This window comes from Acomys minous (assembly GCF_964271855.1).
Source record: "Acomys minous genome assembly, chromosome: 13".
In the NCBI taxonomy this organism is placed as follows: Eukaryota; Metazoa; Chordata; class Mammalia; order Rodentia; family Muridae; genus Acomys; species Acomys minous.
Genome location: NC_140495.1, coordinates 59,630,623 through 59,643,746, shown reverse-complemented (window position 1 = coordinate 59,643,746; position 13,124 = coordinate 59,630,623). Strand labels below are relative to the sequence as shown.

The 13,124-nt window shown below is 45.8% G+C and overlaps 1 protein-coding gene across 5 annotated transcripts in view; it reads right to left on the bottom strand.

Moving 5' to 3' along the window:
- Positions 1 to 7,667, bottom strand: part of FAM168B (family with sequence similarity 168 member B) — a 31,911-nt gene extending 24,244 nt beyond the window's left edge. The window contains exons 1-2 of one of the 5 annotated variants that reach the window (XM_084753044.1): positions 7,516 to 7,667; positions 2,756 to 2,836 (exon numbers count right to left, since the gene is read on the bottom strand). In XM_084753044.1, coding sequence (XP_084609170.1) covers positions 2,756 to 2,825 — 70 coding nt within the window. In that variant the 5' untranslated portion in view covers positions 2,826 to 2,836; positions 7,516 to 7,667. Of the gene's footprint in view, positions 1 to 2,755; positions 2,837 to 7,117; positions 7,363 to 7,515 lie in introns of those variants that run through there. The other 4 variants (XM_084753047.1, XM_084753046.1, XM_084753048.1 and 1 more) reach the window with 4 other exon arrangements.
- Positions 7,668 to 13,124: the final 5,457 nt, after the last annotated feature.

Below are 13,124 nucleotides of genomic sequence, written 5' to 3'. Positions count from 1 at the left end.
ACTTCAAAAACAGTAGATCTAATCACGAAATTGTTTTTCATCAATTCTAGAAAACTGTCTCTCCTTTCCTTCTAATTTCTCTAAGTTCTTCTGAAGTGTTATTCTCCTTTTTCCCCCCGACACAGGGTTTCTCTGTGTAGCCTTGACTGTCCTGGGCTCACTTTGTAGACCAGGCTGGCCTCAAACTCACGCAATCTGCCTGCCTCTGCCTCCCAAGTGCCCGGCTGAAGTGCTATTCTCAAAGTTCTTAACCAGCCTATTTCCCCTCCTACCTTATCCTTTAAAAAAAGGAGGAGGAGGAGGAGTATTTATTTGTGTGTGCATTAGCATATATGCAGGTACACATGGGTGCCCAAGGCAGCCAGAAGAGGGCTCAGATCTCTGGGGGCTAGAATAATAGGAAACTGCAAGCTGCCTGATACAGGTGCTGGGTCCTCTGTAAGACCAGGGCATGCTCTAACCACTGACCCATCTCTGCCGCTCCTCAAAGGTCTGCACCAGCCAATCACTTTCCTCTTGCCTTTTACTTGTATTGCACACTTTGGTTCACTCTCAGAGGTGTTCTATCTTCAAATTCCTCTAGCTCTCATCGAACTAACTGTCCTGAGCCCTATTTCTTTTAGTTTTAATTGTTTCTCTCCTCTTAATCCTTCTACTTACAAATCTGGCTCTTTGTTTACACAAGCATTCTAAACTTTCTTGTGACATGGCTTCTACTTGCTGGCTGAGCTGCAGTAGCAACGCAGGCTTTTTCCTAATAGCACCCATGCTTACACTAACTTTGCATATGAGTGGTCAGTACTTTCTTCAGGAAGGCTCAACAACCTGTACTGAAGACTGCTACTTCCCAGCAACTCTGCTGTCAGGTACTCCAGAGATAATGCGGCCAGACGAGTATGTCTGAGGTTTGATGCCTCCACTAGGAAGTGGAGGGAACACAAACTAGAGCCCATGCCCAGGAATGTCTACTGGGCACTTAGGGAAGACTGCCCCTCTCAGAGCCCAGAGGACAGCAACAGACGCTCTATCCAGTCTATCCAGCCCTTGGGGGGGGGAGAACCACTCTCAAGAGACAGACTACTTGAGAGAGCTGGATGAGGCTAACTTCTTGTGCTCAGAAGATGCTAAGCCTCCTGTTCTGTCCCTGTGTGGGCTGCTAAAATCCCAGACAGCAGCAAGTACTCCAGGGCAGACACGAGTTACAACTCCCGGCAGAGCTGGGTTTGCAGCGCTTCCAAATCTGGCCGAATACTTCTCTTCCCCCTTCCAAGCTCAGATTTATTCCATTTTCTTTGAGTTTAGTACCAACAACACGTTTTCCCCAGTCATAGTATTTCAAAACCCATAATGAAAGTTGGGTATGGTGGTTAAACCTGTGACAGCAGCTACTTCAGAGGCTGAGGCACAGAGACAGCAAAGTCATGTTCTGCCTCAGTTAAACAGTGAATTCAAGGCCAGCCTAAATAACTGAGCAAATCCCGGTCTCAAAATACAAAAGGGGTAAAGACAGCAACAGCAGCAAGCGCACTTAGGTAGCACACACAAGGCTCTGGGTTCCATCTCCAGTACTCAGAGGGGAAGGACCCACATGAAACTGTAATGGTACAAATACCCACTTCTTGCTGAGTTAACCTAAACCAGGTGGTTGTTAGGACAACCACCTGCAATTTTTGACCAAAGTCCCAGTTCCCCAATGTTTTGCTTTCTGGTCCCCCCTCAGCTCTGACTGACTCCACTCACTGTGGATATGTAAACCACACCCATAAAATGCAATGTAAGTTAAAGGCAAGAGAGGATATGGTCCACTCCTAAATTATTCAATAGGATATCCCCCCCGTCCAGTGAGACAGAAGTCATGTTCAACCAAAACAAACCCCAAGAAAGCTGGGAACAGGGACTGTGAAACCAGACTGGGCTTTCCTATATGGGAGTGAGGCTCCTACTGTAAGGGGCTGAACCTCACAAATACTGAGAAGGTGGGATGAACTAAGAGGGTAGAGAAAAAGGTCTTGGCCCCACCCACTGAAGATATTAGCTCTGGGCAAGGCCAGCCTTGTCTGGATTTTTCTCTCCCATGTATTGCCTTCCTGCCTTCCCTAACTCAAGTTATTTTTGCCCACTCCATTGCCTTAGGCTCTTACTGCTGTGATAAAACACGATGACCAGAGCCAGGCGTGGTGGCGCATGCCTTTAATCCCAGCACTCAGGAGGTGGAGGCAGGAGGATCAATGTGAGTTCGAGGCCAGCCTGGTCTACAAGCAAGTCCAGGACAGCCAAAGCTACACAGAGAAACCATGCCTCAAAACAACAACAACAACAAAACCCCCAAAAACCAACCAACCAACCAACTAAACAAACAAACCAAAACACGATGACCAGGAGCAACTCCAAAGAGGAAAAATTTACTTATTTCACCTCAGAGCTTAGAGTCTAGCATGAAGGGAAGTCAGGGCAGGAACCTAGAGGCAGGAACTGAAGCAAAAGCCATGGTGGACCACTGCTTACAGGTGTGTTGTCCTGGCTTGTTCAGCATGTTTTCTTATACAGCCCAGGACCTGGGGTAGCACTGTCCACAGTAACCATCAGTCAAGATGGCGTGAGTATTTTCGCCATTGAGGGTCCCACCTCCCAAATGACTCTAGCTTGCATCTCACTGTCACAGTATCAGCTAGCACATCCACTATAATTATGTATGCTACGTGGACATAAAAAGTGCTCAAAGTTCAATAATGAAAACAAAATTCAACTTGCTTACCTGGATATCCAATCCCTTTGGCATTTGCATAGGGAACTCCAGAAGATCCAGGGCTATAAACAGGATTCATGATTTCAAGAACTAAAAGGGGAAAAAAGGTGATTTAGCCAAGTTTTTGCTTCCAGAATTTTCTCCATTAGTCACAGAAAAGCAGGCAGTAAATATTATTATAGTCTACTATAAAATAATGTGTCTTCTACTGGTCCCAACTAACAGAGAACAGAAAATAAACACTAAATGTCCCAGTAGCCACAGGCACCCAATCAGACTGCAGTAATCTTTTCTTTCTAACTCTTCTTCAATTCAACAGAACTAAGGGAAACAATATCCGCTACATCCCTACTTAGAATGTGAAAATTCTACAATTAACCTCAATGCCCTTGTATCAGAGAATTAAATCAGAATATATCCAGAACATAAATCTCATGCAATTGTAAAAACATTTAAAGGGTCTGACTCTCTCTTAGTGAGACTCCTTACAAGGTGCTGGCTTCAACTGCCCACTAGAACAGGAAAAAAGGGACTTAAAAAAATGAGCCAAGCATGATACCACACAGTCCCCTTCTGCTGCCTGCAGATGCAGGTGTAGAGCTCTCAGCTCCTTCTCCAGCACCACGTCGGCCTGCACGCTGCCATGCTTCCCATGGACTAAACCTCAGAAACTGTAAGCCAGCCCCAGTTAAATGTTTTCTTTATAAGAGTTGCCGTGGTCATGGTCTCTTCACAGTAATGGGAACCTAAGACAGTGAGTTTTTTGTTTCACATAACATGTGAATTATAGCTGTTGTAAGGAGAAAAGAAAACCACCACCAACAACAACAACAAGTGATCCCTGGTGGTTTGGGACAGACCATGGTAACAGCCAAAAGAGAAAAGGTGCTTCTTCTAAGGGTTGAGTGCAGACAGCACACTTTGGTGGAGCTCCTCCAAAAACAGAGGCGTAGCAATGATGAGAACTGTGGCAGCACTGCCAGAGCCAAGAAAGGACAAAAGGCAGTTTTGGGAAATCACACTACTCCAGAGGCTAATGACACATGCTCCCTATGTGATTTACAAGTCTTAAGGAATTAGTATCTGCAGGATGAGACTGGGGATACAACCGAGAGGCAGTGCACCTACCTTCTAGCATGCATGAAGCCCTCAGTCCCACCTCAACAACAAAAGAGACCGGCAAACAGTGTAAGACCCATAAAAGAAAACACTGCAGTTTCCCTTTCAAATTTGTCAAAAACCAGCCATGCAGGCCTGTGTCCAAATACAAAAGCCCTGATTTAGATTATGTATTCGATGATGAGATTCCCTTCAAAGACTGTGAGCCAGCCCAAAGGGAGGAGGGAATACTTCACTGCCCGTCTCCCTGCATCTCAGCGCTCAGCACAGGAGCTCACAAGCGCCAGGCAATCCACACGGCACTTGCAACTGATAACAACACAATTTAGCGTGAGACATTTTCTCAGCGCACATGTATAGATGTGAACTGTAAAGCTACCACTGCATCAGACTGCTTGCTCTGTATGCGTATGTACCCTCACACGACAGAGCCACCCACGGTGCAAGTGTCAGCTGGAGCCAGCACCTAATGCCCAACTTACAGGAAAATCCAGGAACTCGAGGAATAAGTGGAATAAGACTATGAAGCAAATCACACAAACCCAAAAGGAAGGGCATTCTCAAAGGCAAATGTCTGTTCTTCAATGGTCTGAACACAGGTGAGGGAGGATATTTGAGATAAAATTAGATTTACACTAAAGACAATAGCTGGATTTTGTTTAGACTATGATTCATATGGAAAGATCTGTAAAAAAAAAAAATAAAATAAAGAGGCAGGAGGATCGCTAAGAGTTCGAGGCCAGCCTGGTCTACAAAGTGAGTCCAGGACAGCCAAGGCTACACAGAGAAACCCTGTCTCAGAAAACCAAAAATAAATAAATAAATAAATAAAATATTTTAATGACATAACACAAAAGCGAACACAGGCTGGGTACCCAACAACTGTTGTTTTTATGGTAATGGTATTGTGCTATATGTGCTATATGTAAATTTTTAGAAATACAAAAGAATTTAACAATATGAGAGAAATCTATGATTTAAAGCATTTCTTTAAATAGCATATACTGCAAAAATGCTATTAAACTTTACTTCAGTATGTGGGGAATATAGCTGCAAACAGCATCTCTATACTTTCATGTACGTATATCGAAAGAGTAAAGAAAGACGCAGGACACCAGTCCACTTGGTTTTCTGGTGCCACTGGTCACACTGTAACCACCAATGCCCGTTCTGAGCTGGTGTGGACAGAGTACCCAAACTCACTGCAGGGGCAGCGTTCTTAGGTCTCCCCTTTGAAATGACTCGACTGTGGGGATGCTGTAGGTGGTATGATGCCTGCCTAAGAACAAACCAAACTCAAACTGACCGATAAGGAGATTGCCAAAAGCAGGGTAGTGGTGGTGTACACCTCTAACCTCAGCACTTGGGAGGCAGAGGCCAGCCTGGTCTACAGAGTGAGTTCCAGGACAGCCTTGGCTACAGAGAAATCCTGTCTTGAAAAACCAAAAACAAAAAAGACTGAAAGAATTCCTTAACAGCAACATTCAACAACTATCACAAGCACATCTTCATGTGAACCAAAGGTTTCCCTAAGGTTTTCAGAATTTGTGTTTAATTTGGTTAGGGATTTAGCTCAGTGGTAGAGCAATTAAGGCCCTTGGGTTCAGTCCTCAGCTCCAGGAGGGGAAAATACACAATTACAAAAATAGACCTTCCCAATTAAGGCATTCAAGATATATTTTTATTATTATTATTTTCAAGGCAGGGTTTCTCTGTGTAGCCCTGGCTGTCCTGGAACTCACTTTGCAGACCAGGCTGGCCTCAAACTCAGAGAGATCTATCTGCCTCTGCCTCCCAAGTGATAGGACTAAAGGCTTGCAGGGGTGACTTTTATTATTTTTATTCATGTATGTGCCTTGTGAGTGAATGCCACGTGTGTACAAGTGCCCATGGAGGCCAAAGAGGTTTCAGATCCTTTGGAGCTGGAGTTACAGAAAGGTGTGAGCAGCCCGAAACAGGTACTGGGAGAAGAACTCAAGGCCTCTGTGCGAGCAGGACACACTCTTAGCTGCTGGGCCATCTCTCCAGCCTGAGCTGTGAAACACACTGTGACTAAACAGTACTGTGTACCTGAAGTGGTGTCTGCAAAACACTAAAGGTCTCACAGGCTAGTGTTTCTTCACATCAACACTAATTCCAGGGTGCTTTGACTGTTTCTATCCAGAGATAGACGATTAAATAAATAAGTTATAGATCACTAGAAAAAATTAATATTGCGAAGGTTTAGGTATGTCTGATAGCAAGGAGAGTACACCTCGCAAGAAAACTCTGCAGTCCACCAAACTCAGCTTTTATTGCTGTTTGTAAACCTCTGAGGACAACGTCATGTATTTTTAAAGAGAACAGTCAGATCTCAAAAAATGTCCGGAACAGAGAGGAGCTGGAATCACTCCCGAAACAGTGCTATACTCATGCTTTGAAACTGTCCTCCACTAGTCCATAAAAATCAACTGTCTACAAGACAAGTTAGGAAGACAACTTCCTTAAACCACAGGACCTTCAAAAATTATCTTTAAAATGTACTCCTTAAGTTTTTCTCAACTCTGTACAAACCAACCTGAGGCTGGTAAAAAGGTAGGAACAACAGTTTCCTCCCTCCTGGTTCCCAGGACTTGCTATACACCGAGGGTCACTTCCGCCCTTAGGGGAGTTTGGGGGGGGGGGGGAAGGCCAATTCTACCAACTGCTTCCTAATCCCTAGGCGAACACAGGGACAAACATCTCAACCCCTGCAGCATCTTTTGGTTCTGGTCACAACTAATTGTAACACCCTTAAACGTTTTTCTTGCATGTCAAAACATGCCAAAACGCTGCACGACTGAACTACAGGCACTACTAAAATGAGCCTGCCCCTTATGGAGACTTAAAAAAGCAAAATGGTCAACAATTTCCACCACGGTAGCTTCAGCCTTAGGAAACGTGGCCTAGATAACTCAAACCTTGGATGTCAAAGCAAAAACCACCCATCACCTCTTAACCTACCCAAGTTTTTAAAGGCCGCCTTTCTAATTGCTTGCACCACAACTGCTTCCTTTAATTTAAAATCTTGTCATACTTCAGAAAGTAATCGCATCTTACACAAGGCGAACCGGAGACTTTAAGGTGTAGAAAGTACACAAACCTATTCTTTTTCTTTTATTTTAGTGTGTGTGTGTGTGTGTGTGTGCGTGCAAGTGAACCTTTTCACTAGCAAACCTTCCTGCATGCAAAACACTCCAAGATATTTACGCGACTGATTAAACAACAGCTCACACAATGCAAAAGAGAACTGCCAGCCGTGGACGCGCTAGCAGGATGTCCTTCTCTCTCTTTTCTTTCTTTCTTTCTTTTTTTTTTTTTTTTTGCTTTTTCTTTCTTTCTTTTTTCCAGATTAACTGGGCCATGCCCCGGAACGTCCTTTCCTCGCGAAGGTACCCTTCAAAGCCTGCGCTCTCCTCCGGGAGAGGGGACGCTGGGCCTGCGGAGGCCGGTGTCCCCAGCGGCCCGCGACCTTCCCGCCCCGGGCCCGCTCAAGCCGCCCCGCCCCCCGGCCCGCTGTGGACAAAGCGGCGCCCCAGCTCCCCGCGCGGCCCGACCAGGCGCTGCACAAAGCGCCGCACTTCCGGCCCGCGCCCACCCCGAGCCGCCGCCCCCGTGCTTCCCGTACTCACGGTGGCCTGCGCCTCCGGAACCGGCGCGCGCCGGCCCGAGCCGGCACGGCGTGAGGCTCGGCGACGGGCAGTGCCCAGACAACGCTCGGTGGCGGCCGACCGCTAGGCCTCCGCTGCCTCCCGCCCGCCCGCCCTACCGCCGACGCTGCGCAGACACCGCAGCCCACGACCTCACTTCCGCCCGCTGCGCGCCGGTCGGGGACGCGCCGAGCACGTGATGCAGCTTCGCGCGCGCGCGCGCGTTCCCGCTCCGATAGGCGTGCGCAAGGTACCCGGATGGTGAACAGTCTCCTAGCTCTCGGGCTCTGGTTGTAAACAGCATTGTAGAACATAGATATGGCCCGTAAACTTTGTATACTTCGGAAGGAAATATATGCCTATTCACATTATGTTTACTTAATAATTCCTTTTTCTGTTCTTTGTTTTTAAGCTTTCCTCCTGACTATTGTTTCTTTTTGGGCTGGGACTGTCTTGAATTTACAGATCTGCCTGCCTCTGCCTCTCTTCCGAGTAGTGGCATTAAAGCCATAGCCACCATGCACAGTCCTAAGATTTAAATTTTAATTTTGTGTATAAATGTGTAGCTGTGTGTGGGTTTGCTCACAAGAGTGCTGGCATGGGATTCTGTCCAGCTGGAGTTACAAGGGGTTTCAGGCTATCCTGCGTGGGTGCTGGAGACCGCTCTGAAGCGTCTCTGGTACTCCCTTTTAAAAAGATGTCTTCACTTTATGCGTGAGTGTGAGTGTTTCTCCTGTATGTGTGTATGTGCGCTGCCACGTACCCGCTTAATGCCGACAGGCGCCAGAAGGAGTTACAGATGGTTGTCAACCATCATGTGGGTGCTGGGAATCGAACCTAGGTCCTCTCTAAGAGCAAGCAGCAAATGTTCTTCATCACTGCACCTGGTGGCAGTGGCGAATGCTGCCCTAATTCCAGAACTTGGGAGGCAGAGGCAGGGGGATCTCAGAGTTCAAGGCCAGCCTGGTCTACAGAGCGAGTTCCAGGATGGCTAGGGCTACACAGAGAAACCCTGGCTCAAATTCCAGGACAGCCAGGGCTATGCGGAGAAACTCTGTCTTGGGGAGTGGGGTATCACGAGGCGTCTCTCTACCCCTTTTCTTTTTTCTGTCTCATCTCCATTGCACTGGTATAAGGTGTTTATCCCGATAAACTCAGGTCTGTCACAAGAGCTAGGAAGCACCAAACACTTAGAGCAAGCCCCAAACCACACTAGCTTCTCACAGCAGAAAAATCAACACAAAGTATACATGCCAGGAAATGTTTGAGAATAGAGAGTAGTAAAAAAGAGGGCCATTAAACGTCCTACGAGGTATGAAAACCTTTAAAGGCTGCAGCCAGTAAGCTCACTACTGCATAGAGAACAATCCAATGAAATGTAATAGAAAATCCAGAAGCATACTCAAGCAATTTAGAGAAGTTGATAGTGGATAAAGTATTTCAAATCACTGGGTGTCATAATTTGGGTCTTAAAGGTTTGCCTACGTCTACACGTTGATGCCTTGGTTGACAGCTGGCACTGGGTAGACTACACAGACTCAGAGATGCGCCTGCCTCTGCCTCTCAGTTGTTGGGATTGCGGACATGTGCCACCATGCATGGCTTTTCCCATCAGTTTTGCCATAGCGAGCAAAAATGACTAGCTGAAAATAAAGGTGGATTGTTAAGCAAACAATACTGGGGCCAAGATTTAACTATCAGAAGCAGTATAAATTTTTATCTATAACTCATGTTCTGGAATAGATTTGAAATTTTAGAAGAAGCATAAATTTTTAATCATGGAAATGTAAAAAAGAAGAAAGCATGGGGAAATTCCTTTTAAATATGGTGTAAAGAATTTCTCAAAAGCCAGAAACAATGCCTATGAAAAGCATTGGCTGGAGGGGCAGGTGAACTGAATTACCAGGTAAAAGAGCTTGCCATTCAAGCCTGGTGATCCCTAGTGCCTACTGGTGAAAAAGAACAGACTCCATTACATTTTTAAAATGTTGGTTGGAGAAATCATCTTAGGCAAAATCAAGAAGCACTTGATTAAGAATGAAGCATATACCACAAAAGGTTAAATGCTTTAGTATTCTGAGACCTTTTGTTATGCCCAGATTGACAGATCCCCAAGACCACCAGGAGTCCAAAGCCACATGCAAAAGCAAGGGGCCTTTATTTCTACAGAAGTCCAGCATGCAGGGATCAGCATTTAGACAAAATGACTGGCGATCTCAAAGCACAGACAGACTGGAAAGGTGTAGACAACCGTAGTCAGTGATCATAAGTTAATCATAAGACAAGAGATTTCTAGACCAGTAAACTAACCTTGAGAAACCTTATCTTCCTCCAGCCAGGCTGCCCCTGGTTGGCTGCCTGTTATCTGTGGTATTCCCAGGAACCACTGAGCTCATTTCTGAAGAGTGAAGGCTCAGGCCTGCTCCAAGCTAACCAGAAACTAAAGCCTGGCATGGAGGCAGCTAGACTTAAATAACCAGGCCTCCTCACTTTTCTAGGACAAAAAGAACCAGTGGTGTTGCATGCCTGTAATCCCAGCACTCAGGGAGGCAGAGGCAGGTGGATCTCTATTCGAGGCCAGCATGATCTACAAAATGAGTCCTGGACAGCCAGGGCTATACAGAGAAACCCTGTCTTGAAAAACAAAACAAAACAGGGGGCTGGAGAGATGGCTCAGTGGTTAAGATCACTGTCTGCTCTTCCAGAGGTTCTGAGTTCACTTCCCAGCAACCACATGGTGGATCATAACCATCTATAATGGGATCTGATGTCTTCTTCTGGTATGCAAGGATACATGCAGGTACAGCACTCATACACTAAGAAAATCAACCAAGGCAACCTTGTCAACCAAGGCAAAATCTTATAAAAAGAAAAGAAGAAGAAGAGGAGGAGGAGGGAGGAGGAGGAGCCAGTTCTACTAATCAGTAGAGAAATGAGTAGTGTTCACAGCCAAGGACATAAAAATAGGTCTTAATAATATGAAAAAAAAAAGCCAAGTTTATCTCTACAAAGAAAACTTCAATTTAAAACTTTGAGATACAGGACTTTGGAGGCAAAGATACAAGGACTGCTTAAAGCCTAAAGCAGTCTGGCCTACATGGTGAGTTCTGAGTTCTAGGCCAGCAAGATTCTGTTTCAACAAGAAAAGCAACAAAGACAATAACAAAAACAAAGCAAAACAAAACTTCAAGCAAACAGTGACTGGGAAGCATTTTTTAAAGGCAATAACCTGTATTGGTGAGGCCACAGGGATTGGACACCCAGTTGCTGGATCGGTGAGGGAATCATCTGAGATGTAGTACATCACGGTCAATGCACACAAAGCTTTTAGCCCAACAACCCGACTCCTGAAAGCTTCTCCATATAGATACTTTGTGCTAGTCAGGGTTCTCTAGGGTGACAGAATTTATAGAACGAGCCTATCTGTATATAGGAAAGAGACTTATTAGAATGACTCACGGGCTGTGGTCCAACTAATCCAACAATGTCTGGCTGTGAATGGAAAGTCCAAGCATCCACTAGTCTGAGAGGCTGGGTGGTTCAGTTGGTCTTCAGTATACACCAGAATCCCGAAGAAGTAGGCTCTACTGCCTGTGAGGGAATGGACTTGCTAGGCCAGGACAAGCAGGCAAAGCTTCCTTCTTCCTTGTCCTTACACAGGCTTTCAGCAGAGGGCGTGGCCGAGATTACAGGTGTGTTTTCCTGCCCTATGATCCATATTAAGGGCCAATCGCTCTTCCTACTCCAGATTAAGCAAAAACTCCTCACAGGTGTGCCCTCTATTTTTGGATTTCAGTTGGTCCCAGATGCAGGCAAATTGTCAGCCAAGAACGGCCGTCACACACCTATAAAATGAAGCAAGCACATGCTCTTTTTGGACAGTAAAATACAGGAAGCACTGAAGGCTATTCTTGGATGTGGGTCAGACGGCTGTGGTGAGCTCTTCTAGCCTAAGGATGGAGCTGTTACTGCCCAGGGACAAGATACGATCTGAGCAAGGCTGCTGTTTGCTCTAAGTATGGTCCGAAAGAGTTCTCCTTAACAAGTTCTAACCTGCCTCCAGGCATCATGATGCTACTGTAGAGGAATCTACACTTTAGCCAACAGGCTCAGACCATCATCCATGTTACCCTGGTAACTCATGATGTCTTTAACAAAGTCAGTTCTAAAAATAACTCACACTGAAAATTTTATTCCTTCACCAAATGACAAGGTGCCCTCTAGTCACCTAGACATGAGCCTGTGATGTTTAGTGTGAACTGTCAACCGACAGAGTCTAGGGTCACCATGGAAACGGCCACTTTGTTTGGCTATGTAGGAGATAGCTTGCTTGTGTTACTTGATGGGTTCCTTGTATGAAATGAAGAAAGGAAGCTGAATATCAGCATATATTCTTCCATTTTTGATTCTTAACTGTGGGTGCAATGTGACCAACCCTTAAAGTTCTTGGGCTGTGAGTCCCCTGTCATGATGGGCTAATGCCTGGGTACTGTGAGTCATGTTAACCCCTTCTCCCTTAAGTTGCTTGTGTTAGAATGTGTTTGTTTTGTTGCTGTTTTGAGGCAGGGTTTTACTATGTAGCCCTGTCGCCTGGAATTCCCTGTGTACATCGGGCTGGCCTCAGATTAACAGAGATATGCCTGTCTCTGCTTCCCAGGTGCTAAAGGCATGCAACCCCGCACCTGGCTATGTCAGGGTATTCTCTCACCGAGACAGGTAAGGAAACTAAATGTATCTCTCATACTTTTTGTTCCTGTAATAAAATACCACCACCATAAGCAACCGGTGGAAGAATTTATTTTGGCTTATGGTTCTAGAAGGCTCGAGTCTACTATGTGAGCAGCGGGGATGGGGTGTGGCACAGCCCCTCCTGGGGGTGGGGGCAAGCGGGGAAGGGCTGTAGCAGGGAGCTGAGAGATCCCATCTCTAACTGCAAACACAAAACAGAGAGGGTGCGTGAACTGGCCCAGGGTTAGGCTATAAACACTCCAGGCCAGTCCCCAGGGGCGTAGTCCCTCCAGCCAAGCTGAACCTCCTAAATGTTCCATAGCTTTCTCAAACAGTGTCACCAAGGGATCAAGTGTTCAAATACCTAAGCCTGAGGGACATTTACGCCACCGCACTGGGATAGATCCCCATCGGATGTTCCACCTGATGAGAGCTACCTAACAACCAGAGCATCACCATTGTAGAAATACTACATGCCCGTCTGCACAAACCCTGCCTCTCCTTAAATGTAGCCCTATAGAGTGCCTATAGGCAGACAGTTTGTTTCGTTTTGCCTGCTGTAGCAGTGTTGTGTATCTTACATTCTCCCCACCTTTGACACCTTCTGTCTTGGTGAATTCTTTCACTAGCCTGTCAATCTCATCCTGCTGGCACAAGCAACCCCAGTGCCCATTACTAGGGAAATGGTTTGATACAGTCCGGTTCATCCATATTGTAAGAATTCTAACTAAAACAAGAAAGAAAGAAAAAGAAAACAACAAGGAAGCATCTCCAAACACACCATTCACAGGAGAAAAGTAAGAGACAGGACTATGCTAAAGGATATTGGTTAAAAAGAGAAATGCATACAATTGCAAACGTTG